This window comes from Podarcis raffonei, chromosome 10, assembly GCF_027172205.1.
Source record: "Podarcis raffonei isolate rPodRaf1 chromosome 10, rPodRaf1.pri, whole genome shotgun sequence".
Lineage (NCBI taxonomy): Eukaryota > Metazoa > Chordata > Lepidosauria > Squamata > Lacertidae > Podarcis > Podarcis raffonei.
Window position 1 is genome coordinate 78,496,845 of NC_070611.1, and position 27,824 is coordinate 78,524,668.

Consider the following 27,824-nt stretch of genomic DNA (forward strand, 5'->3'; position numbering starts at 1 on the left):
CCAACACCACTTTCTGGACATGGCCCAGGAGGAAGGAGCAGAACCACTGCACAGCTGTGCCCCCAGCTCCCCTAGAGGGTCCAGAAGGATACAATGGTCAAAGGTCTTCAAAGCCGCTGATAGATCCAGCAGAACCAGGAAACAGCTTTCCCCTCAGACTCTAGCCCATCAGAGATCATCAAGCAGCACAACCAGGACAGTTTCTGTTGCATGATGAGGCCTGAATCCCAACTGGAAGGATCATGGTGGCAGAAGCTTTCCTGGTCCTGCAGCCCACAAAAGCCTCAGCCACAATACATTTATAAGCTTTCAAGTGGCCACATGATACATGGTGGTCTTTTCTTCAAAAAACAAATATTTTGAATACTTTTACAGTGCTGTATGATGTAAGTGGCATTTCTGTTTCCCTTGTTCCACATTGGAGAGATATTGATACACAGGTCTGAGCTCATTTCTCCGCCTGAAACTGCTGTGTTAGCAGCAATGGAAGCCTGGGGAAAGTGTTGTGGGGTCCTGGGCTGCCTAGACAACAAGACCCCCTTCTCAGCAGAGCAGTACGTTAGGCACCAGCTCGGCTGCAGGAGTTGCTGGCAGGAGGTGTGCAGGGCACTATCCAAGCATCTTAGAGACTCCACTCAAGATTTGTGTAAGTTTTCCTGCATAGCCTTTTCTTCTCCTGAAGATAAGTCATAAGGCAGCAAAGGATTAGGATCAGAGTTTTCCTTCTCGATGGGCTCCCTTCCCTTTCCTCTGCAGGATGTGCAGAATCTGTCTTCTTGACTGTGGGATTCACTGTTGTTCTCATCCTCTCCATCCACCAGCGTCTTTCTTCACCTGCAACAGAATTCCCCAACCCACCAAGAATTTGAGACCCATCAGCTATCCTCACCTGGTTTTGCCAGCCGGTTGAAGCCATTCCTGGGATTGTGGCCCCTGTTGCATGCTGACAGCTTCTGGAAGCCACAGGTGAGAGCTGAGTGCAGGGTGGAGACCAATGGTGGATAGATTACCCGAGAAGGTGCATGACATTTCCCCCACCAAAGGTACCGCCTCTCCTCTAACACCCCAAGACATCCTCTAATTATGATATTTAAGACAGATCAGGAATAAATTCATGTCTCCATAAATAACACAACTTCAGGCCATTAATGAATCAATATTACCTATTCAAGGATGAAGTTTCCATTAAGTACACTTATCTATTTTCCTTGAATATCCAGCTTTGTCAGTGCCAGATTAGGATAGTCCTCTGTCAGAAGACAAGCACAGGATCAGGCAGCACATCATCATTATAAAGAACCATTGGGGTGGGTGTTTCCGCCTGGGATTCCCATGTGCCATCTGCTTTCCTTCTGCTTCTCCTGCTGTCTCCATGCAATGTGAGCCACGTAGACAGGTCCATCTCCAAGAACAGGAGCTTCCCTGAGCACCCATTCAGCTGATCCCAAGCACCAAGCCTTGTCACTAGTTCTCTGATTGAGCCAGAGCACAGTCCCTGGAAGAGATGAAGGCCTGGGTCTCCCAAAATTGTCCATATGGACTTCCTGAGGTCAGTGGGACTGTGGAGGTGATTCATGAAGATCTAGAGATGGAAATGGGGGCAACCACTTGATTTGAAAGGCAGTCCCACAGGACAACAGTATTCCATGATCATGCTGTGTTCTTAAAGATGATTGAGGATTATGAAAGTTTGCTGATGCATTACTATCATTAGACATCATACCATTTTCATTTCCTAAAAATTGGGAACATGGGTAGGACATGGGAGAATGTAGGAGATGTTGAAATAAGAGAATGTGCTAATGGCGGTTGATGTGTCCTTTTCCCCCCTGTGTTCTCTTTCTTAAAACCCAAACAGGATTTGCTTTCTGTCCACTCTGAAAAAGGTGATGGAGAAGACAGAATTGCAGGGGACAGGGCACCGTTCGTTTCATTAGGAATAGCCATTAAAATGTGTGAAATGTGGAATATGCTTCACTGAATGAGCACACATAGTTCACATCAACGAACACAAAAAAGAAAGAACCCAAAAAAACACAAAAAAGAAAGAAGGTATGTAATGCGGAAAGAGCTTCTCTTTCATTGCAAAACTTAGAACACACCAGCAGACTCACACAGAGAGAAAATGTTTTAAGTGCAGGGAGTGTGGGAAGAACTTCAGTCAGAGTGGAAACCTTAAATTGCACAAACGGACTCACACAGGGGAGAAACCGTTTCAGTATATGGAGTGTGAAAAGAGCTTTAGCGATAGTGGAAGCCTTAGGAACCATCAACTGACTCACACAGGGGAGAAACCATTTAAATGCATGGAGTGTGGAAAGAGCTTTAGTGAAAATGGAAGCCTTAGTGTAATGGGAAATGGTGTTGCTCATGCGTAAAACTCCAAACCGCTCCAAGCAGGTTATATAGCTCAAACTTTCCCTGGTTTGACAGCGCCTTGCAAACACGACTGTCTTAATCACTGCCAGTATCCGTCAGTGGGCGTTTCCTGAACTTCTTCCAACATAAAAATTCCTTGACCCCCAATCTCCGCCTAGCTTCTCTGCGCGGAAGCCTTCTGCGCAGAGTAGGCGTGCCAAGCGGAGGTCCTGCGCTCTCCCCACTGATCTCACTGGAAGAGTCTCGGAGCCTTCCCTCCGAAGTACTCTCGGCCTCCCCTTTCTTCCTGGTGTCACCTTGGTTTCCTTCCCCAGCGGAAGCTCTCCCTCTCTCCTTGCTGGTTCCCTCCCCTGCATCCTCGGAGCGACTTCCCTCTCCGTTGATCTCTGATGTCAGTTCCCTGACAGCTTCTAAACAAAGTAATCCATAAAGATCAAGCTGGCTTTTTACCGGGGAGACAGCTGAAAGATAATGTGAGAATGGTATTAGATATTATCGAATGTTTAGAAAACAGAATTGATAAACAAGCAGTGTTGATTTTTATCGACGCGGAGAAAGCATTTGATGTCTCCTGGCAATTTATGAAAAAGAATTTAAAAATAATGGGAATAGGAGAGGAATTTATGAAGGGTGTAGAAGCAATATATCACAATCAAACAGCCAAACTCATTATAAATAATAATGTTTCGGAGATTTTTGATATCTCAAAAGGGACGAGACAGGGGTGTCCTCTATTCCCCCTGTTGTTTTTAACTGTACTAGAGGTACTCAACAAGACCATGAGAGAAAATCCAGAAATTAAAGGGATTAAGGTTGGACATAAAGATTTTAAAATAAAAGCGTTTGCGGATGATATAGTATTAACTTTGGAAGATCCAAAGAAAAGCTTAAAAGAGGCACTACAAAAAATAGAAGAATTTGGCAAAGTAGCAGGGTTTAAACTTAATAAGAACAAGACTAAAATGTTAGTGAAAAACATAAGCAAAGAAGAAACAGAAGAACTGCAACAAGAGACAGGAATCACAGCGGCTAACAAAGTCAAATATCTGGGAATATGGTTGACAGCAAAAAACATAAATCTATATAAAGATAACTATGACACCACATGGAGAGAAATTAAGAAAGACTTGGATATCTGGAATAGACTGAGACTCTCTTTTTTTAGGGAGAATATCAGTGATTAAAATGAATGTCTTACCTAGAATGCTATTCTTATTCCAAACAGTACCAGTGATCAAAGGGTTGAAACAATGTAAAGAATGGCAGAAAATATTGGCAAGATTTGTCTGGCAGGGAAAGAGACCAAGAATAAAAATGAAGATCTTAGTGGACAAAAAAGAAAGAGGTGGCTTTTCCTTGCCAGACATGATTCTTTATTATGAAGCAGCTTGCTTAATATGGATAAGAGATTGGATAAAACTAGAGAATATGGACCTTCTAGATTTAGAAGGATTTGACAACAGGTACGGGTGGCACTCGTACCTGTGGTATGGTAAAGCAAAAGTCCACAGGAGTTTCTTAAATCTTATAATTAGAGGACCCATATATGATGTTTGGGTAAGAAATAAAAATTTGTTAGAAAAGAAAACCCCCTGGTGGATCTCACCAACTGACGTATTGATTACAAAAAAAACTAATATGGAAGGAAAGAGAGCTACTTATGAAGAGTTTGTTATGAAAACGGAGCAGGGGATTAAGTTAAAGACGTATGAAGAAATAAAGAACCTATTGACAGGGTGGTTACAACACCACCAAGTTAATGAGATACTAAAAAAGGATAAAAAAAAGTTGGCATTTGAGGAAAAGAAATCAAAATTTCAAATCGATATTATAGAAGGTAACAACAAACTTTTGTCCAAAATGTATGACTTATTACTGGACTGGTTTACTAAAGATGAGGAGGTAAAAGAAGCCATGATTAAGTGGGCCATGGATTTTGGATATAATATAGAATATAGCGTGGCGTGAATTATGGAATGTCAATATGAAATTTACGGCGTGTACGGCCTTACAGGAAAATATGTGGAAAATGATATATAGGTGGTACCTCACGCCGGTAAAATTGGCAAAGATGTATAGAATAAAAAATAGGAAGTGTTGGAAGTGTGGTGAGGCAGAAGGAGACTTATATCATATGTGGTGGGTTTGTGGGAAAGTGAAGGGTTTTTGGGAATCAATATATAATGAGCTTAAAAAAATCTTTAAGTACGTGGACTTCCTGTTGAGCGCGAACCTGTCGCAAGTGGGAATCTTTCCGGCTGGGAGATTCCGTGCTTTTTGAGGAAAAAAGGGTTGCTACAGGGCGCAGTAGCCCCCCAAAATACCCTCAGTGGAGAACATTGAGGGTCTGGTTCCCGGCAAGCCAATTTGCAAACCGCCTGGCCGTCAGGTAGCCCTGTAAGGGTGAAGAGTATGGCGGAGAGAGAAGCAGGCAGAGGGAAGCCATTAACTATCCTCTAAAAAGCGTAGCCCTGAACTTGCAAGGGAAGCGACCGACACTCAAGCTTAAGAAATTCGGACCTAATTGGGATAGAATTTGGAAGTTCAAGGCTAAAGGAAGGTTTCGGAGCAAAAAGAATTAAATGTGGAGTTCAGCTGTATCTGCAATTGAAAACAGACGCAGAACTGTCAGCAGAGCGGGAGCAAGCTGTGTGAGTAATGGCTAGCGGTCGTTGCCGCTTTCTCCTCTAAAACGTCTAAGCTAAGAAAATAGCTAAGAACTAGCAATAAGATAAAAAAGAAACAGAAGAGGAAGCAGAGGGACGTTTGACTGTTATTTTTGGCAAATCTTCGGTGTGTTGGTGGGGGAAAGAAAGAGACAAGATTAGAAGGAATTCTTAGTTTCACTTTCAATAAAGAACTGCGCAACTGGATGTAAGGACTTCCGTCGCCACTGTTACATTGCTATACTCTGGAAAAATACCAGCAACGTTTTTGGAGAAGTGAATATTTTAACGGATAAAAGGGAAAGTTTTATGCACTGTAATAGATTATAATAATCTGACTTTTGAAATTGAACAATGCCACAGGTTTTAAGGGTTGATGGTGAGCGTCAAAATTAACTTCTAAAAAAACACTGCCCCCCACTGCCCCTCCCCCCCTTCCTTCCCTTGTCGTTGGAGTATAACACCATTGCAGAAGCTTTGTAGAGTGGTTTTAACGAATGGATAAGGCTGGTAACTGATTGAGATCATTCCTCAGAAGAATCCTGCTCTGGGTATAATTTTTTTCCCCTTTTTCTTTTCTTTCTTTTTTTTGTGGGACTTATTTTATGGTTTTCTGCTACTTCTTCTTTACTTCCTTCCTTGGACTAATCTGGGATTGGAGAGTTTGAAGACTACATTGGATTATAATTGGGGTATAATTAAAATCTAAAATAACTGGCAATAACAAAACTGAGAAAATATATTATTTTTTACTATGGTTTGGTCCTTTTCTTCCCCTGTTGCATTTTATTTTCGAAATGACGGATTAGAATTAGCCTAAGTGGTGGCAAGAAGATTTTCGTCTTTCTATCGTCTCTTCATTAATGAAAAGTTTTAAAACCTTGGCAAAAATTTGAAATTTGAGGACTGTGAATTAGTGAATTCTCCTAACAAAAAGGCTAAAAGTAGTATCACGATTATATTCTCTCTTTTGGGATTTTTTAAGATAATAAGAGTATCTCCATTGGGTTATATTTTATTTTTATTCTGGCCATTTATTTTGTGATGTAGGAAATACCTGAGTTGATATATTGATCGGAGGAGTTCGGTGTTAGTTTTTATATGTTATTGGGTTTTGCTAAATATTGTATTGGGCCTTATATACTGGTTGTGCTAATTTTGGTGCATTAATTAACTTTGGTAGGAGTGTGAAGAGACTAAAAGATATGTCGCACCAGCAGAAAAAAACAAGTGAAGGGGGGACACCGGCAGATAGGAGAAGCTCAAAACAAGAGTCAGATTTTAAGGGAGAAATATTGAAAATGTTTGGAGAAATTAAAAATGATACAAAGCAGAGTGAAAAAAAATTAGAGGCCAAATTAGAACAAATGGACAAAAGGATTGGAAAAATGGACAAAAAAATTGATGAAACAGTAAATGAATTAAAGGGACAATTGAAAGATGTGACTAAGAGAACACAAACGTTGGAGGAGGGGATGAAGAGGACAAAACAGGAAATGAGGCGGCATGTCTATTGTGGCTGAAAGATTGGATAAGGTTAGAAAATAGAGACATCTTGGATTTGGAAGGCTTTGACAACAGGTACGGGTGGCACTCGTACCTGTGGTATGAAAAGGTGAAAGTGCATAGAGGCTTTCTAAATCATATTTTTAGAGGACCATTATTTCAAGCATGGGAAAGAAATAAAAATTTACTGGAAAGGAAGACACCCTGGTGGATTTCACCAGTAGAGGTGCTAACGGTCAAAAAGATTAATATGGAAGGAAAGAATGCCACATATGAAGAACTTACAAGAAAAACGGATCAAGGCATAAAACTGAGACCATATGAAGAGATTAAAAACTTACTTACCGGGTGGTTGCAATACCACCAGGTAAATGATTTGTTGAAAGAAGATAAAAAGAAATTAGGATTTGAAGATAAAAAATCTAAATTTAATGTGGAAGTTGTGGAAAGTAAGAACAAAACATTGTCAAGAATTTATGATATCTTATTAGAGTGGTATACAAAAGATGAGGAGGTGAAGGAGACCATGATTAAATGGGCCATAGATATTGGTTATAACATCGAATTTGAGAGATGGCAGGAATTGTGGAATGTTAACATGAAGTTTACGGCATGTACGATATTAAAGGAAAACATCTGGAAAATGATATATAGGTGGTACCTCACACCAGTGAAGTTGGCTAAGATGTATAGGTTAAAGAATAAGAGCTGTTGGAAATGTGGAAGGGTGGATGGTGATTTCTATCACATGTGGTGGCTATGTAGTAAAGTAAAAGGATTTTGGGAATCGATTTATAATGAACTTAAAAAAATCTTTAGATACACGTTTCCCAAAAAGCCTGAAGCTTTTCTGCTAGGAATGATGGATAAAGAAATTAAAAAAGAGGATAAGGTACTATTCCTATATGCTACTACAGCCGCAAGAATCATGTTAGCGCAAAATTGGAAAACGGAGGTTATACCAAATATAAGCGATTGGCAGGTCAAATTGATAAACTATGCCAAGCTAGCTAGAATAACGGGAAGAATAAGAGATCAAGATGAACAGAAATTTCATGACAATTGGGTTAAATATGCGACGTACATTGGAATCAAATTATAAAAGACACTGGCGGGACTGGAACAACTTCAACAGTAATGGGTTAGCTCTTAGAAAAGACAAAATACGTGTTGATAGAATTTATTAGAGTCTTACCAAAGGAGTGGAGGGGAGTCCAAGGCTCGGCAGAGCCTAGAGCTATATTTAGGATTTATGGATTTGTTATATTATGTGTAACCTTTATGTTGGATTTTGTATAGGTTTATATGTATATAATATTAATATCAATAAAAATTTAATGCAGAAAAAAAAAGAAAAAGAAAGATGTGACTAAGAGAACAGAAACGTTGGAGGAGGGGATGAAGAGGACAAAACAGGAAATGAGGGAAGTGAGGAGATAAGAGGAGAAAATAAAGGTAGAAATGTCGAAGATTAATAAAACACAAGAAGAAGTCTTGGATGTGATTGCTATGAATGAATTGAGGCAGCAGGAGACTAATTTGAGGTTGAGAGCCGTACCAGAGATACAGGGTGAAAATATTAAAGAGAGACTGATTGCAGAAATAGCACAATGGTTAGAACTTCAACCAGAGGAGGTAGCTATGACAGTGCAAAATGCATTTAGAATGAAGGCAAGAACAACTAAGACAAGGAAATCTCCGGGAGACTGTCTAATTATATTCAAGGACAGAGAAATGAGAAAAATGATCTTGCAGATGAACAGAGAGAAAAGATTGAATATCGATGGGAATTATGTAATTATTTTTAAAGAAATACTGATCAGACTGTTGAAACTGAGAGATCCATATAAACCATTGGTGCAAATTTTAAAGAAGAACAAAATAGAATTCAAGTGGGAATTTCCAGAGGGGATCTCTTTTTTCTATAAAAGTAAGAAACACAAACACACAAGCCCAGAGGAAGCAAGCAAGTTTCTGAGAAGATACAAGGAATTAAGACCAGAAGAGGAAGAAATAAGAGGTGCAGCAGCAGGAGCAGGAGCTACGGGGGAAAGTGGATTGGGAGAGGGGGAAGAAGAAGATGAAAGAAACACAGAAGAAGAAGAAGAAGAAGAAGAAGAAGAAGAAGAAGAAGAAGAAGAAGAAAGATTATAAAATTTTAAATAAAATTTAATTAATTAGGATACCAAGATGGCGTTAAAATTATGGAACTGGAATACTAATGGGATGAACGATAGGAAAAAACGGAATAAAATTGAACAATATCTAAAAAAGGAAAATTTGGATATAATATGTTTACAAGAGACACATGTGGCGAGAAGACAGAAGAGTTTTGATCAACAAAAGACTAGGAAATGAATTTATATCGTCAGACAAAAACAAAAAGAGAGGGGTGGTATTGTATATAAGAAATAAAATTGAAGCTCAGCAAATTTTCAAAGATGAAGAAGGAAGAATAATTGCAATCCAGATCAAGTGGCAAGGTGAAAAAATAATAACAGTCGGGATCTATGCACCAAATGGAAACAAGACTGATTTTTATAAAGATTTGGAAGAGAAACTGTTTGATTATATGGACCAAAAGATTATAATAATGGGAGATATAAATGGAGTAGTGTCAATGGAAATGGATAGACTGAGAGCATCAGGAATGAGTAAAGAGGGAAAACTACCCAATACTTTTTTCTCCATGATTAAGAATTGTAACTTAATAGACATTTGGAGACTGAGACATCCACTTGACAAACAGTTTACGTTTTATGCAGAATCGAATCAGTCAATGTCGCAAATCTATCAAATATGGGTATCTAATGAATTAACTCCAAGAATCATGCAAGTTGAAATTCAACCAAGAGTGATCTCAGATCATAATCCAATCAAATGTGAAATAAGAGGTTATGAAGAAATACTCCATCATTCATATGGAGAATTAATGACTACCTTCTAGATGATCAAAAATTTTTAGAGGGGGCACAAAAGAAGCTGGCGGAGTATTTTATGAACAATTGTAATAAGGGTACAAAAATGAATGTTGTGTGGGATGCCAGCAAGGCGGTGATGAGAGGATTTTTTATCCAACAGAATTCAATAAAAAATAAAAGCAGAGAGAAAGGCAAGAAAGAAATTTTAAGACAAATAATGGACAATGAACAAAAATTAATTGAGAAACCAGACAATTTGAAAATAAAACAGAATATAAAAGCTCTGCAAACACAATTTGCTATGATAATAAATAAAGAAGTGGAGTGGAATATAAAAAAATTGCGACAAAGGAGCTTTGAATTTGCAAATAAATCAGGCAAATGGCTGGCATGGCAAATTAAGAAAAGAAAGGAACAGAATACAATAAATAAAATCATCATAGAAGGAGAAGAGATAGTTAATCCAAAAGGTATCAGAAAAGGATTCTAGGATTTTTACAGACATTTATATAATAGTAAAGAGAAAAATAACATGAGAAAAATAGAAAGATTTTTAAAAGAAAAAAAGGTGCAGAAGATCCCAACAGAAAAGAAAGAAAGGCTGAATTCCCCTATAGAAATGGAAGAGATTAAAGAAGCCATAAAAAAGTTGAAAAAAGGGAAAGCTCTAGGACCAGATGGATTTACAGCAAGTTATTATAAAGAAATGAGGCACATCCTGTCTACACTGCGGAGAGAAGTCATGAACAATATTCTTCAGGATAGAGAAATGCCGGAGACGTGGAAAGAAGCTTTTATTACACTAATTCCAAAACAAGACTCTGATTTGACTCAAGTTAAAAATTACAGGCCTATCTCATTGCTAAATGCAGACTACAAAATTTTTGCAAGTATCTTAGTGAAGAGGTTGAAAAAGATATTACAATAAATTATTCATAAAGACCAGGCGGGTTTTCTTCCTGGCAGACAGATGAAAGATAATATAAGGAATATAATTAATTTGTTAGAATATCTGACAGCCAGGAATGAGAAACAAGCTGCGTTAATATTTGTGGATGCAGAAAAGGCCTTTGATAACATTTCTTGGGACTTTATGTTAAAAAATTTAGAATATATGGAAGTGGGGAAAGAATTCTTTAATGGAATAAAAGCGATATATACTGAACAAAGAGCGAAGCTTATTGTAAACAACATGACTACAGAAGAATTAAAAATATCAAAAGGTACGAGACAAGGATGCCCTCTCTCACCATTGTTATTCATAATGGTTCTGGAAATTTTCTTAAATTCAATAAGGAGAAATGAAGCAATAAAAGGTGTGTCAGTAGGCCAGAATCAGTATAAAGTTATAAAAATTGCCGATGATCTGGTAATAACAGTGGAAGAACCGCTGGACAGTGCAAAAGTAGTTTTGGAAGAAGTTGAACAATTTAAGACAGTTAGAATGATGTTGGATTAAAACAAATGGTTACTATCAGTAATGGTTATGACAAAGAGAATAAGGGTGATTAGCATAAATTTATAATAAAATAAGGCAAGATTTCGCTGAATAACTGTAAGAATTTGGAATACAGAAATGGGAAGTAAGAGGAGGTCGAGGAAGTAAGGTTTAGAAATTGGGTTATGAAATGGTACTTGTTTTATGTTTTATTATTGTTGAATGTTTGTTTATGTATGTTTTGTTTCTGTTATATAAAAAATTGTTTAATAAAAATATTATAAAAAAAAAGGAAGAAGTTGAACAATTTGGTCAAGTGGCAGGGTTTATATTAAATAAGAAAAAAACCAAAATACTTACAAAAAATATGGAACAAGGTATGATAGAAACAATGCAACAACAAATAGGGATAGAAGTGGTGAAAAAAGTTAAATATTTGGGAATCTGGTTAACCCTTAAGAATCTTGATTTGTTTCAGAATATCTATGAGCCAGTGTGGAAGGGAATAAAGAAAGATCTAGAGGTGTGGGGTCGAATGAAGTTATCTTTTTGGGGGAGAATTTCAACGATTAAGATGAGCGTGCTGCCAAAGATGTTGTTTTTGTTTCAGACAATTCCAATAATCAAGGGGACAGTGATCTTTAAAGAATGGCAAAGAGCAATTTCAAGATCTATCTGGCAGGGTAAGAAGCCAAGAATTCAGTTTAAGTTACTAACGGATGCGAAAGAAAGAGGAGGCTTCGCCCTGCCAGACTTGAAATTATATTATGAAGCTTCATGTCGGTTGAAGGAATGGATAAAGTTAAAAAATACTGATTTGTTAGATTTAGAAGGTTTTGATAACAGATTTGGCTGGCACCCATATTTATGTTGTGAGAAGAAAAAAATCCATAAAGGTTTCGAAAACCACATCTTTAGAAGATCTCTCATAGAAATATGGGAGAGGTATAAAAGTTTATTAGAACCAAGAATTCCCCACTGGCTATCTCCGTTAGAAGTTATGAGTCTTAAGAAAGTCAATTTAAGGGGGAACTGGATTACATATAAAGAATTGATAGTAAAAGGAGGAAAATGGAAAATGAAATCTTATGAAGATGTGAAGGAGCATGTATATGATTGGTTGCATTATTATCAGGTTAATGAAATGTTTAAAAAGGATTTTAAAGAAAGAGGTTTTGATGAAAAAGAATCAAAATTTCAAATGGAAATAATAAATAATGAGTACAAAATTTTATCTAAAATGTATAAAATGTTGCTGGAATGGTATACAAAAGACGAGGAAGTTAAATCGGTTATGATACACTGGGCCAGAGATTTGGGTCATAATATACAGTTCAATGACTGGATAAAATTATGGAATGAAAATATAAAATTTACGGCATGCACTGCGTTAAAGGAAAATGTGATGAAAATGGTTTATAGATGGTATATTACACCCGTAAAATTGGCAAAAATGTATAAAACATGTAATAAGGGTTGGAAATGTAAAGAAAAAGAGGGAACATTTTACCGTATGTGGTGGGATTGCAAGAAGGTGAAGGGTTTCTGGGAATTGATATATAATGAGTTGAAAAAGATGTTGAAATATACATTTGTTAAGAAACCAGAGGCTTTTCTTTTAGGAATAGTAGGAAATGAGATAAATAGAAAGGACTGTAAACTTTTCCAATACGCAGTAACTGCAGCGAGAATACTACTGGCCCAAAAATGGAAACAGGAACAACTACCGACGTTAGAAGAATGGAGAATGAAACTGATGGACTATGCAGAACTAGATAAATTAACGGGGAAGATCAGATACCTATGAGACCAAAAGTTTATTGAAGATTGGGGAAAATTTTCAGATTATTTGAAATGTATATGTGATGAGCAAACAACGCTAGTGGGATTTCAAGAAGCTCTGTGAATGTTTGAGGAATATTGTGTAGAAGAAAAATAAGAGGGTGAAGGTATATAAATTGCAATATAAAAATTAGGAAATGTGTAATTAAAAAATTGAATAATGGATGATTGTTAGAGAGGCTGAAGGAAGTCCAAAAGAGAAAATATGTGATAAATTTTGATTGGATATTATAAATGTATGTTGGAAAATCAATAAAAATTATTATATATATATATATGTACAAAAAAATCTTTTCTAAAAAAACCTGAAGCCTTTTTATTGGGATTGAAAGGGAAGGAAATTAAAAAGAAGGATAAAAATCTTTTCTTGTACGCCACAACAGCAGCTAGAACTATGTTGGCCCAGAACTGGAAAACTGATACTCTACCTACAATCATGGAATGGCAGACCAAAATGATGAATTACGCAGAATTGGCTAGATTGTCGGGAAAAATATGGGGCCAAGATGAAATGAAGTTTGTTGAAAATTGGAGTAAATATTTGGTATATGTAAGAGAAAATGGTAAAACTTTAAAGACACTGGCAGGGTTGGAGTAACTCTAACGGCATAAGACAAAATAGTATTAAATAGAATACGCGATGTTATAACTATATGATACTTACCGAAGAGATGGAGGGAAGTCCGAAGCTCGGCAGAGCTTAAAGCTTAGGTGGGAGGATAAATGTATGAGTGTATGTCTTCTATGTGTATGTGTAATAATGAAAATCAGTAAAAACTGATTAAAAAAAGAGAGAGAGAGAGATAGAGGTGGATGGAGGTTTATGATGCCGAGGATGGGGAATGTCCAAAGGAACGATGAACCAGAGAAAAGGGGGGCCTCTTCATGGACAGAGAGCAGCTGCCTTTCCTGTGAGGAAACAATTAAATTGGAAAGGCTGTATTCCAAGATCATGCTGCGCTATTAACAATGAGTGAGGATTATGAAAGGTGGTGATGCATTACTATCATTTGACATCATTGCATCTTCATTTCCTAAAAACTGGGAACATGGGTAGGAGGCGGGGGAATATAGGAAATGTTGAAATAAGAAAAGCTGCTAATGGCATTTGATGTGTTCTCTTTCCCTTTGTTCTCTTCCTTGAAACCAAAATAGGATTGCCTTTCCGCCCATTCTGAAGAAGGTGATACAGAAGACAGTCAGAATTCTGAGAGATGGGGAACCTTTCGTTTCATTAGGAATAGCCATTAAAAAGTGTGAAATGTGGAATATGCTTCACTGAATGAGCACACATATCTCACATCAATAAACTCAAACAGGGGAGAAACCATTTAAAGGTATGGAGTGTGGAAAGAGCTTCAGTCGAAGTGATGAACTTGGAATACATCAACAGACTCACACAGGGCAGAAATTATTTAAATGCAGGGAGTGTGGGAAGAACTTCAGTCATAGGGGAAACTTAACTTTACATCAACGGACTCACACAGGGGAGAACCCATTTAAATGCCTGGAGTGCGGAAAGAGTTTTAGTGAGAATGGAACACTTAGAAGACATCAACAAACTCACACAGGGGAGAAAACATTTAAATGTATCGAGCGTGGAAAGAGTTTCAATTCCAAGGCAACCCTTAGATCACATCAACAAACTCACACAGGGGAGAAACCATTTAAATGTATGGAGTGTGGAAAGAGCTTCAGTCAGAATAGATATGTTAAAATGCACCAGAGGATTCACACAGGGGAGAAACCATATAAATGTATCGAGTGTCGAAAGAGTTTTAGTGATAGTGGAAGCCTTAGAAGACATCAACGGACTCACATAGGGGAGAAACCATTTCAGTGTATGGAGTGTGAAATGAGCTTTAGTGAAAGTGGAAGCCTTAGAAGACATCAACGGACTCACACAGGGGAGAAACCATTTAAATGCATGGAATGTGGAAAGAGCTTCAGTTTCAATGCAACCCTTAGAAGACATCAACAAACTCACACAGGGGAGAAACCATTTAAATGCATGGAATGTGGAAAGAGCTTCAGTTTCAATGCAACCCTTAGAAGACATCAACTGGCTGACACAGGGGGAAAACCATTTAAATGCATTGAGTGCGGAAAGTGCTTCAGTCAGAATGGAAACCTTAAAACACATCTACAGATTCACACAGGGGAGAAACCATATAAATGTTTGGAGTGTGGAAAGAGCTTCAGTTTCAATGGAAAACTTAGAAGACATCAACAGACTCACACGGGGGAGAAACCATTTAAATGCCTGGAGTGCAGAAAGAGCTTTAGTGAAAATGGAACACTTAGAAGACATCAACGGACTCACACAGGAGAGAAACCATTTAAATGTTTGGAGTGCGGAAAGAGATTTAGTGAAAATGGAACACTTAGAACACATCAACGGACTCACACAGGGGAGAAACCATTTAAATGCCTGGAGTGCGGAAAGAGCTTCAGTCAGAATGGAAGCCTTAAAACACATCTACAGATTCACACAGGGGAGAAACCATATAAATGTTTGGAGTGTGGAAAGAGCTTCAGTTTCAATGGAAACTTTAGAACACATCAACGGACTCACACAGGGGAGAAACCATTTAAATGTATGGAGTGCGGAAAGAGCTTTAGTGATAATGGAAAACTTAGAAGACATCAACAGACTCACACAGGAGAGAAACCATTTAAATGTATGGAGTGTGGAAAGAGCTTCAGTTTCAATGCAGCCCTTTAAAGCCATCAACGGACTCACACAGGGGAGAAACCATTTAAATGTATGGAGTGTGGAAGGAGCTTCAGTCAGAGTGGACAGCTCAATATACATCAACCGATTCACACAGGGGAGAAACCATTTAAATGTTTGGAGTGCGGAAAGAGCTTTAGTGATAATGGAACACTTAGAAGACATCAACGGACTCACACAGGGGAGAAACCATATAAATGCATGGAGTGCGGAAAGAGCTTCAGTCAGAATGGAAATCTTAGAAAACATCAGCAGACACACAGGGCAGAAACCATTTAAATGTATGGACTGTGGAAGCAGCTTCAGTCAGAGAGGAACCCTTGATTTATGTCAACAAACTCACACAAAAGACAAACCTTATAAATATGAGGAAAGTAGATAGAGGTTCAGTCCTAGTGGAAATTCTACATCAACAGACTTACGGACAGGAAGAACTTTAGGAGTTGAAACCCTTCAAACCATCAACAACCTCAAAGAGAAGAAGCAGTTCAAATGAAAAGATTGCAAAAAGTGCTTTATTTATAAAGGAGTGTTTATCTGGATTTCTGGTGGTCAGTGAGGATTAGGGCCAGGCGATATATTGTTCCAAACTGGTTTCTAGACCACGTCATGATAACCTTTCAAAAACAATTGATACGGCAACATACCAAGAATCACAGTGTGTGTTTCTGTGATGCCCATTTGCCTGGAAGCTTTTCTTCGTGAAGCCCCTGCAGATGCCGAGTTGCTGACTTCCATCCCAGACGACAGGAAGTGACACACACACATCCATTGCCCTGTGTCGTTCCAGCCTCTTTCCTCCCTTGCTCCCTTCTGCCGGTGTGTGTGCCTGACTTAGGTATCCTGTGTGCTGTATGATTTTACTGCTGAAACTGGATTTGCTCTTAGGAGCAAAGTTTTGTGCCTCACTGGGGACCCAGTGAGAACTGTATGCTTTGAAAGCTCAGTAAACTATTACTGAAGAAATCCTGCTGCTTCTCTGTGTGTTTTTGACCTCAGTGTGTCAATTGATCTACACGTGGCCCCTACTCTCCTCCTGCCCTGGAGTTGCTTTACTCAAGCATGCAAGACGGGTGCGTCTGTGTGCACTCAAAAGCAAATAAAGTAGGAGTCGCCTTTCTATGAGAGTACAGTGGTACCTTGGGTTACAGACGCTTCAGGTTACAGACGCTTCAGGTTACAGACACTTCAGGTTACACACTCTACTAACCCAGAAATAGTACTTTGGGTTAAGAACTTTGCTTCAGGATGAGAACAGAAATCGCACGGCGGCAGCAGGAGGCCCCATTAGCTAAAGTGGTGTCTAGGTTAAGAACAGTTTCAGGTCAAGAACAGACTTCCGGAAGGGATTAAGTTCTTAACCTGAGGTACCACTGTAATGTGTTTTCAACTGTTTTATTGGTTTTTTTAAATTTTGTAATCTGCTCTAGGAGATTTGGATTACAGACAGGGAACTAACAGTAATGATGATGATGATGATGATGATGATGATGAAGAAGAAGTTATATTGCTTAACATGCCCCCTCCCCAGTCATGAATACTTGAGGGCTCTCCTGGGTCCATCATGGTTGCTTGAGGCCCATGTCCAGCTCAGGCTACTTCCCCACCCCACAGACCTTTTGGAACAGAGAGGACATGGCCCTGGTCCTTCCTGCTCTGCACCAGATGGGATGGTTGCAACGCTCTCTGTGTGGAACTGCCTTGAAGGCAACTCGGGAACTGCCCCAAAATGCAGCAGCCAGATGATTGGCTGGGCTGCCTCTCTTTATGAAGGACTTTCCTCTCCCACCTCTTTGCCCAAGGAGATCAAGGCGGCATCCATGGGTCTACCCCTCCCCACTGAGTCCCCCCAGAACAAACACATTGGATTCCTGTTTTAAAACAGTTGCACTGGTTGTTTCCTTTCCAGCAGGACCTCTCCTGCTCTCAGTGCCTTGGCTTGTGAGACCTCCAGTGGTGCTTTCATAGAACTGTAGAGGTGGATGGCACCCCAAGGATCATCTAGCTCAACCCCAGGCAATCTCAGAGGCCACGCTTGCATCTGGACACACACTAAGCACTGGAGGAGAAAATGAGCACTGCAGGATCAGGCCATAGGGCTGCCCCATAGAGCAGAGGAACCCCCCCCATCGCCCTCTCCTCCTCCTCCACGGATTGGTCTCCTCCTCTTTTAAGGCCACCTTGATTGGTGGCCTCCCTGGCTCTTGGGAGGCAGTTCCACAGGTTTTACTCTGCCCTGCAAGAGGAAGCGCTTTCTCTTCTCTGCCTTCCTTCCTTCTCCTTTCACAAGTGAGGTTTTAGGGACCAGGGTACATTTCATGTCCGAATGTTTCCATCCGCCTACAACCTCTGTTATACAAGGGTATACTGATCCATACATCTGAATGGGCTTTATTTGCATGCATTTCCCCACTCCTGGATCCAAGGGGTCAGCAGTGCATCCATGCAAAGCAAGAGCAGAGCTGCCGCCCTCCTGCGACCCTCCGCGCCCTGACTTGCCCCCCTCTCGCCATGCAGCGCTGGGACCCCCGCTCTCCCCATGGGCCCTATCCTGGGAGAGAGGAGACTCACCGGATCCCAGCAGGCGCCCCCAGGCAGCCTCTGCAGAGCCGAACCAACGGGACCCCCACAAGCCCGACGTCTTGCAGGAAAGGGAGGGGTTGGGCTTTCGCTCTGGAGGACCCTGCCCCCCCCGTCTTACTTTCCTGTCTAGGAATCTAGCTCGTTTCCGTTTAACCCTTGGCAAGCCGAGCGCACCCAACTCACGCCTCTCCCTCTCTCGAGAGCCGGAGCATCGCGCACCAATGGCATCCCGAGAAGGCGGAGGAGGAGAGGTTTATGGATTACTTCCGGCAAAGGATACCTTCAGTTTTGGACAGCAGCTGAACGGCCCCCTAACAGCTGGCCCCTGAAGACGGGTCCTAAGAAATCTTCACTGGCTCCCGGTCCCTTCCGAGCACCATTCAAAGTGCCGGCACTGACCTTGAAAGCCCCAAATGGTCTCAGCCCAGTAGAAGGGAAGGAGCGTCTCCACGTCCATCGCTCAGCGCGGACACTGAGGTCCAGCTCCGAGGGCCTTCTTGTACCAGTGACCCACTCAAATTGTGTCCAAGAAGTGACAGACGCAGCAGTGGAGAAAAAGAAAGTGATATTTATTGCTAAGCAATAATTGACCCAGTGGAATCGTTTCCAGGGACTGGGCGTCTTAGCTCTAGCGCCCTGAGGCTTTATACCTGAGTACATACATCATAGATCATGACATAATCAAATACAATCGCACACGGCAGCAAAAATAAAACCAATGAGCGAATTCAAGCCTTGCCCCCTGATCATGTAAAGAGTTCCCTCCCAACTTCTGCTTTCTTCAGTCTGAACATTAGTCCGACCTTTCCCCTAATAAAAAGGAGAAAGGAACTGTATTCGGCCCTTACGCTCTCCTACGCAACATCTGCCAAACAGGGACATTTTGCAGTTAGCATCTTCCTGTTTTTAGCTGCTCAGGACCCTGTCTGGACAGGAGGAAAATGCCAGCACAGCAGATTTATTGCTTCCCCCCTTATGTTAGCGAGACATTGAAAAGAACAAGGGGAGAGAACTGGGGCAGAGTTCATTTTGGATTTTTCAAATCTAAGCATTTTGCCCTAAGCTTTGCAGAAGCCTTCATGATTCAAACATGGATTATATAAAAAGCATTACGTATAAGGATATATGGTTATATATGGTTATATATGGCTAACTAATTATATGGAAAGCATAAGGGTAAAATTCCTCCAGGTGGTCCTGCTTCATTCTGGCAGGTCCCTCATTGCGAGAAGTGAGGTTACAGAGGGCCTTCTCGGTTGTGGTGACTGCCCTGTGGAACACCCTCCCACCAGATGTCAAGGATATAAACCATTATACGGCCTCCATTGACGCCTGAAAGCAGCTCCGTATCGGGAAGCTTTTAATATTTCATGTTGGGTTATCTTTTCTTCTATTCTTTGGGAAGCTGCCCAGAGTGGCTGGAGCAATCCAGTTTGATGGGTGGGGTACAAAAAAAGTTGTTGTTGTTGTTCGACACCCAGCTTTTGATAGGGCTGCTTCGTTCTGTGCTTTTGGACTCCTAGGTGGGCTTATGGTTCTGGTGCTTGTGGATCTCATGGGATTTAATGTCATGCCATTATAAATGCACGGGGATAAGCGCATTTACAGAGACACAGTCTCACAAACCACCAAAACTCCGGCATGTAGCCGCAGGTGATACAATAGGAGCCTTTCTGCAAATGGCCTTTGCAACACAACTCACTGGGTGGTTACAAAGTAGACACATTTGCCTCTTTGCAATGTAGCCCCGTTTCCTCAATGAATGCACCCATTTCTTGATGAAATGTAACTTCTGCCAGGAAAACCTGAGCTGAAATAGTAAGGAGAGCAAAACAGCAGCCCTGTCTGACCCCAGTCACGTGGCAGAAGATTCTTCCTGAGCCCCCCCCCCACGTGAGATGGGTATGACATCATGGATGATCCATATAATCCATTGATGATCCAAGCAGACTGGTCCAAAGAGCAGATCTCTAGGCCTGAATGAAACGGGTCTGCGATGATGGATTCTGGAGTCAAGAAATCCGCCCTTTCCAGTGATCTCTCAGGCTGGCCAGGAAAAGGCAGGGAGCAGGAATCGCCAGGCATCCCGATGGACAGACTTGTAACGTTGCCCAAACACGAACTCGGAGTCTGATCTGATTTCCATGCAGAACTCATTTTGTGACTTCGCTGTTGGATTGTCGGGATCAGCCCCTCCCCCCTCTCCTGATCCCAGAAGGAAGACCGGGCGGGGGATTTCCTCTCCTCCTTCCCCCCCACCCGCTCAACACTTTCCCTCCCCTCCCGGCACACCCTTCTCTCATCCCGCCCACACAATCCCAGATCCCGCCCCCAATACATTGCTCCTCCTCCTCCTCCAATCCGGCTTCGCTCCGGAAATGAGGGGGGAGCCCCCCTCCCAACCTGCCTGCTTCTCCCGCAAGTGAAGCGTCCACTCCGGATTGCTGCTCTATCCCGTAGATCTGGGGGGGGCGCTTTCGGAAAGGGGAGGAGGATGGGAAGAGGAGGATCCCCGCCCAACGTGGATGTTGCAGGAAAGGAAAGGAGAATCGGGAGCGAGGACAAAGAGGTAAAGGGGTCGCGGGGGGGGGAGGGGGAGAAAAGGACCCAGAGACCCCTCCAGCTCCCCAGAGCGCCTTTCGTGGGCCCCGTCGGCAGGGCCTGGATCCCTGCACGCGTGCTGCGAAGGGGGTTTTTCTCGGCCCCTTAGGCGCCTTGACAGGGGCGGGCATGGGACCCCCACCCAGGGAGTCCCCATGAGGACCCCATCGCCCCGTGTCCCCCGCGCAGGCATCCCCGGAGCGCTGGGGGCTCCGCGCAGAGAGTTGGGCCACGAAAGGGTTAATCGACACGAGGGATAGAGACCCCCGTCCCTCCCCTGCTTGTCTTGGGGGGGGCGCCTCCAGCTGGAGAGATGGGGGCGCAGGGTGTGGGGTGAGCAGAGCCAAGGGAGCCTCTGGATGCAGGGTAGACTCAGGAGAGAGGGAGGGGGTCAAGGAAGTGGGGGGAGGGAGGGGAGCATCCCTGGGACAGGGAAGGGCAGCATTGGCGGGGGGGGGGAGGGAGAGAGATAGGAAGGAGAGTCTGGGTAGGGCGTCTCCATCATGACGCCCACGATGAATCTCCAGAGGTGCCGCCTTGACTTCTCCCTCCTGCCAGGAATGCCCCCCCCTCAAGGCGACCAGAGAGGGATCCCTGGAAAGTGGGGGGTCCAGTCACCCCACCCCTTCCTTCCTGCAGTCTCCATCCTCTTCCCACCCCATAAGCCCCCATAAGCCCCTGCCCTGTCCAGACAATGATTCTGCCCAGTCCAACCACTGGTCCCCTGGAGAGGAGAGGAAATCCCGAGAGGAAGAGGGGAGGGGAGAGGCCTTCTCAGAAGCGACTCTTTGTTTCCACAATCCCACCCAGGAAGCAGCCAGAAACCTTTTCCTCTCTCTCAGGCTTCCATCTTTATTGTCTTTTCCACTGCCTGGTTCACTGAGGATGAGGATAATGTACACCTGTCATCAGAAACGAGTGCAGAGTCCATGAAATAGAAATTGCACCTCAAAACATTTCTGTTCCTCTTATTCTTTGTAGGCAATGTCAGAGTGACTGACAAGCTGAGATACAATCCTTCAGCATCCGACGACAACGACTACATGAATCTTCCTAGTCAAAGGACCCATTTTCATGATAGACAGTGCCTGTGGCTGGAGGCTCTACACACAGGGTTTGCCTGTGCAGGCCAAAGACTGCCAGTATTAGCACAGGTGAGGTGTGTGACCTCCCCAAATTTACAGAATGTATATGAATGAGATTTCCTGGGTGGGGTTATAGTTTATGGCAACCCTGTGATTTTCTCCACCCATAACATTTTATGAGCTGATATAGCAGTACGAGCTCCAAAATAACTTTTAAAAACCCCACAAGACCATCATCATCATCATCGCATTTATACCCCCAGGCCTTAGTTTGCCTCCCCAGGATCTAAAGAAAACACCAGCTTTGAATCATACAGAGTAAAGCTACCAGAACCTTCTTGAACAAATAGGTTAGGAATTATCACTATACATTACATCTGTACTTTTCTATGCCTGAAAAATGCAACCATGACACAGTGGGAATGTTCAGGGATGCAGGAGAGGATATATTGTTTGATTATATCCTTTCCAACTTGTGCTAACAAGTTGTACAATTTAGCAGAGTAACATTCCCCTTTTTAAACTTAGAGCGGATGCATTTGCTCAGGCTCGCTAAAGCCTCTAAAATAAGTTTCCTTGGTAATTTCCCCTTTAGTCCCTCATAAAAAGATAGACACGACACAGTCTTCTATAAAAGTATAAAAAGAGTTTACTCACACATTCTGTTCACAAATGGATCCCAGAAGGCAGACTTAAGTTACAAAAGTTACATACACCTGGAAACTATCCCATAAGGAGACAGCCCAAGAAAGCATCTTAGGCTAAGCAGATGTTGCTTCTTCGACGAATGTAGTCAGAGAGAGAGTGGCTGACCAGTCCTGCTCTTTTGTTACCTGGGCAGGTGAGTTCGCGCCCACCTCTAGTCACATGCAGAAGAAGTCTGTCCCAGCCTAGGAGAAACCGGAAGTTCTGACTGGCTGCTCCAGACATCCCCTTTTATTTCCACTCTAGGGATATTGTACTTGACTGCTCTTGTGTTTCACATCCCACAGACACTTTAAAAGTCAGCACCAACAGTTTGAATTGTGCTCGGAAATGCGCTGGGAGCCAGGGGAGATACTTTAGAAATAATGTTATGTGGTCTTAGTGGCTGCTCCCAGTAACTAGTCTAGCTCCCCCATTCTGGATTAGTTGCAGTTTCAGAGTCACCTTCAAAGGTAGCCCCATGTAGAGCAGCTGGCAGTACTCCAAGCAGGAGATAACCAGAGCATGCACCACTCTGGCCAGACAGTCTGCAGGCTACTTGGGTCTCATCCTGTGTACCAGATGGAGCTGCCAGACAGCTGCCCTGGACACAGAATTGATCTGCGCCTCCATGCACAGCTGGGAGTCCAAAATGACCCACAGGCTGCACACCTGGTCCTTCAGGGGCACAGTTATCCCATCAGGACCAGGAATGCCCCCATCCTCCCCCAGGGACAGTATTTCTGTCTTGTCAGGATTCAGCCTCAATGTGTTGGCCGCCATCCATCCTCCAACCACCTACAGACAGCCACACATGGCATTCACCATCTTCACTAGTTCCAATTTGAAAGAGAAGAAGAGCTGGGCATCATCCACATACTGGTGAACACCCAACCCAACCCCCCTGATGATCTCTCCCAGTGGCTGCATATAGAGAGTAAAAAGCATAGGGGAGAGGATGGAGCCCTGGGGCACCCCACAAGTAAGCATCCAGGGGTCTGAACACCACTCTCTGGACATGGCCCAGGAGGAAGGAGGGGAACCACTGCATAACAGGGCCCCCAGCTCCCCTAGAGGGTCCAGAAGGACACCATGGCCAAAGGTCTCCAAAGCCGCTGCTAAGAGATCCAGCAGAACCAGGAAACAGCTTTCCTCTCAATATCTATCCCATTGGAGATAATCAGCCAGGGCAGTTCAAGTCCCATGATGAGGCCTGAGTCCCCATTGGAAGGGTCAGGGTGGCAGGAGCTTTCCTGGTCCTGCACCCCCAAAAGCTTCCGCCACAATACTTTTATTAGCTTTCAAGGGGCCACCGGATACTTTGTCTTTTCAAATACTTTTACAGGGGCGTATGATGTAAACAGCACTTCTGTTTTCCTTGTTCCACATCGGAGAGACTTTGATAAAGAGGTTTGAGCTCGTTTCTGCGCTTGAAACCACTGTGTTAGCAGCACTGCAAGCATAGGCAGTGTGTTTGGGGGTCCTGGGCTGTCTATACAACAAGACCCCCTTCTCAGCCTGGCTGATATGGTTCCAAGGAAAGCAGAGCAGTATGTTTGGCACCAGCTTGGCTGCAGGAGTTGAATGAAGAAGGTGTGCAGGACACCATCCAACCATCTTAGAGACTCCACTCTGGATTTGTGTAGGTTTTCCTCCATAGCCTTTTCTTCCCCTGAACATAGCTCAAGAGGCAGTGAAAGTTTAGGAGCAGAGTTTTCCTTCTCGATGGGCTTCCTTCCCCGGTTGACGATCCCATCGGCCCTTCACTTTCCTCTGCAGCATGGGCAGAATCTGCCTTCTGGACTGTGGGATTCACTGTTGTTCTCCTCCTCTCCATCGACCAGGGCCTGCCTTCACCTGCAGCAGAATTCCCTAATACACCAAGGATTTGAGACCCATCAACTATCCTCGCCTGGTTTTGCCGGCCGGTTGAAGCGATTCCTGGGATTGTGGCCCCTGTTGCATGCTGACATCTTCTGGAAGCCACAGGTGAGAGCTGAGTGCAGGGTGGGGACCAATGGTGGATAAATTACCCCATAAGGTGCATGACATGACCTCCACCAAAGGTACCCAGATATTTGAGACAGATAAGGAATAAATTCACGTCTCTGGAAATATCACAACATCAGGCCATCAATAAATCAACACTACATATTCAAGGATGAAGGGATAAGTACAGTTTGTCAGTGCCAGATTAGGGTAGTCTTGTGTCAGAAGAGGGGCTTGAGATCAGGCAGCACATCATCATTATAAAGAACCATTGGGATTCCCATTTGCCATCTTCTTTCCTTCTGCTTCTCCTGCTCTCTCAATGCAATGCAAGGCATGTAGAGGGAGGTCCATCTCCAAGAACAGGAGCTTCCCTGAGCACCCATTCAGCTGACCCCAAGCACCAAGTCTTGTCACTAATTCTCTGACTGACCCAGACCACAGTCCCTGGAAAAGATGTAGACCAGGGTCTCACATAATAATCCACATGGACCTCCTGTGGCCAATGGGACTGTGCAGGTGATTCATAAACGTCTAGAGGTGGATGGAGGATTATGATGCAGAGGATGGGGAATGTCCAAAGGAACGATGGAGCGGAGAAAGAGAGGACTGTTTCTTGGACAGAGAGCAGCTGCCTTTTCTGTGAGGAAACAATTGATTTGAAAAGGCTGTATTCCAAGATCATGCTGCTTTATTAACGATGATTGAGGATTATGAAAGGTGGTGATGCATTACTATCATTTGATGACATTGCTTTTTCATTTCCAAAAAATTGGGAACATGGGTAGGACATGGGAGAATGTAGGAGATGTTGAAATAAGAGAAGGGGCTAATGGCGCTTGATGTGTTCTCTTTCCCTTTGTTCTCTTTCTTGTAACCCAAACAGGATTTCCTTTCCTCCCACTCTGAAGAAGGTGATGGAGAAGACATTCAGAATTCCAGGGGATGGGGCACCTTTCATTTCATTAGGAATAGAAATTAAAATGTGTGAAATGTGGGATATGCTTCATTGAATGAGCACACATAGCTCACATCAATGACTCCAAGAGGGGAGAAAACATTTAAAGGTATGGAGAGTGGGAAAAGTTTCACTGATAGTAGAAAACTTAGAACGCATCAGCGGACTCACATGGACAAGAAAGGATTCCAATGCAGGGAGTGTGGGAAGAACTTCAGTCTAAGAGGACTCCTCAATATACACCAGCGGACTCACACAGGGGAAAAACCATTTAAATGCATGGAGTGCGGAAAAAGCTTCCGTCAGAGTGGACACTTAAGTGCACATCTACGGATTCACACGGGTGAAAAACCTTTTAAATGCAGGGAGTGCGGAAAGAGCTTTAGTAAGAGTGGACACTTAAGTTCACATCAACGGACTCACACGGGTGAAAAACCATATAAATGTATGGAGTGTGGAAAGAGCTTCAGTAAGAGTGGACACCTCAATACACATCACCAGACTCACACAGGGGAGAAACCATATGAATGCAGGGAGTGTGGGAAGAGCTTCAGTCGGAATGGAGAACTTAAATTACACCAGCGAACTCACACTGGTGAAAAACCATATAAATGTATGGAGTGTGGCAAGAGCTTCAGTCAGAGTGGGCACCGCAATATGCATCAACGGACTCACACAGGGGAGAAACCATTTCAATGCATGGAGTGCGGAAAGAGCTTTAGTGAAAATGGAGCCCTTAGAATACATCAACGGACTCACACAGGGGAGAAACCATTTAAATGTATTGAGTGCGGAAAGAGCTTCAGTCAGAATGGAGACCTTAAAAAACATCAACGGATTCACACAGGGGAGAAACCATATAAATGTATGGAATGTGGAAGAAGCTTCAGTTACGATGCAGGACTTAGATCACATCAACAGACACACACAGAGGAGAAACCATATGGATGTATGGAGTGTGGAAAGAGCTTCAGTCGAAATGGATACCTTAGAACACATCAACGGACTCACACAGGGGAGAAACCATTTAAATGCTTGGAATGCGGAAAGAGCTTCAGTTACGATTCAGGCCTTAGAAGACATCAATTGACTCACACAGGCAGGGGGGAAACCATTTAAATGTATTGAGTGCAGAAAGAGCTTCAGTCAGAATGGAGACCTTAAAACACATCAATGGACACACACAGGAGAGAAACCATATAAATGTGTGGAGTGTGGCAAGTGCTTCAGTTTCAATGCAATGCTTAGAAGACATCAACGGACTCACACAGGGGGGAAACCATTTAAATGCATTGAGTGCAGAAAGAGCTTCAGTCAGAATGGAGACCTTAAATTACACCAGCGGACTCACACAGGGGAGAAACCGTTTAAATGCATGAAGTGCGGAAAAAGCTTCAGTCAAAGTGGAAATCTTAGAAAACATCAGCAGACACACAGGGAAGAAACCATTTAAATGTATGGCATGTGGAAGGAGCTTCAGTCGGAGTGGAACCCTTGATATACATCAACAAACTCACACAAAAGACAAACCACATAAACGTCAGGAAAGTATATTGAGGCTCAGTCCTTGTGGAAGTCCTACATCAACAGACTCGTGGCCAGGAAGAACTTTACCAGTTGACACCCTACATACTATCAATAACTTTAAATGGAAGGATTGCAGAAAGTGCTTTAGCTATAATGTAATGTTTAAGAAACATGAAGGGACCTTCAAAGGGGAGAACCCATTTATATGTATGGAGTGAGGGACGTGTTCCTCTCAGAGTTCACTCTTCTTCACGGCAATGAACTCAGAGGAACTCTGTCTTCCTGATTCAGGGCCAGCTGAGTCTGTTTCTCTTGTCATTTTCTCGTAGCTGGGTAATTCCCCTCTAATCTGCTCCGTGACTGTGTCTCTCCCTCCTTCTGAGACCACTGGAAACGAAGGGGATGTCTTTCCCCCCTCCAGCTCCTCTTCTGAGGAAAGATGATCGGCCTGAGAATGGATTCCCCCCTTAAGGTGAGGGACCTCAACGGAGTCCCTTCATTAGAAATGGACAGGACAGAAAGGGGCAGAATATCTAGAAAAGGGAGACCACCACATACATTTTTTCAAATGGTGGACAGCTTAAACCTAAGGGATGCATGGAGAGACAAAAATCGACTGGAGAAACAGTTCACACTCTTTTCAGAAGCCTAACAATCGTCAGAGAGAATTTATGCAATCTAGATCTCAAATAATTTAATAATAGAAATTTAAAAAAACAGAGATTCACCCAAATACAATAACAGATCATAATCCAGTGATATTAGAATTAGAAAATAAACAAAAGGGTAAAAAAAGATGGCGATTAAATGAGAATTTATTAAACGATGAAAATCTGGTGATTAAAGCACAAGAATTGTTGAAATAATTCTTTGAAATCAATAAATCACAAGACACTGATATAAGAATAATT

At 42.5% G+C, this 27,824-nt stretch overlaps 2 protein-coding genes and 1 pseudogene across 11 annotated transcripts in view; 2 read left to right on the forward strand and 1 right to left on the reverse strand.

Annotated features, from left to right (window-relative positions):
* Window positions 1–27,824, reverse strand: part of LOC128422442 (zinc finger protein 665-like) — a 352,200-nt gene that overhangs the window by 29,226 nt on the left and 295,150 nt on the right. The window lies entirely within an intron of this gene.
* On the forward strand, window positions 825–27,041 carry LOC128422458 (zinc finger protein ZFP2-like). 6 transcript variants are annotated; one of them, XM_053406516.1, is made up of 4 exons: window positions 20,332–20,638; window positions 21,652–21,824; window positions 24,284–24,428; window positions 25,315–27,041. In XM_053406516.1, the coding sequence occupies exon 4, from the start codon at window positions 25,465–25,467 to the stop codon at window positions 26,503–26,505; it is 1,041 nt and encodes a 346-aa protein (XP_053262491.1). In that variant the 5' UTR covers window positions 20,332–20,638; window positions 21,652–21,824; window positions 24,284–24,428; window positions 25,315–25,464; the 3' UTR covers window positions 26,506–27,041. The 6 variants fall into 6 exon arrangements, with proteins under 6 accessions (XP_053262493.1, XP_053262490.1, XP_053262491.1 ...); XM_053406518.1 differs by lacking the exons at window positions 20,332–20,638; window positions 21,652–21,824 and adding an exon at window positions 825–966; XM_053406519.1 differs by lacking the exon at window positions 24,284–24,428.
* Window positions 13,802–16,446, forward strand: LOC128422917 (zinc finger protein 658B-like; annotated as a pseudogene).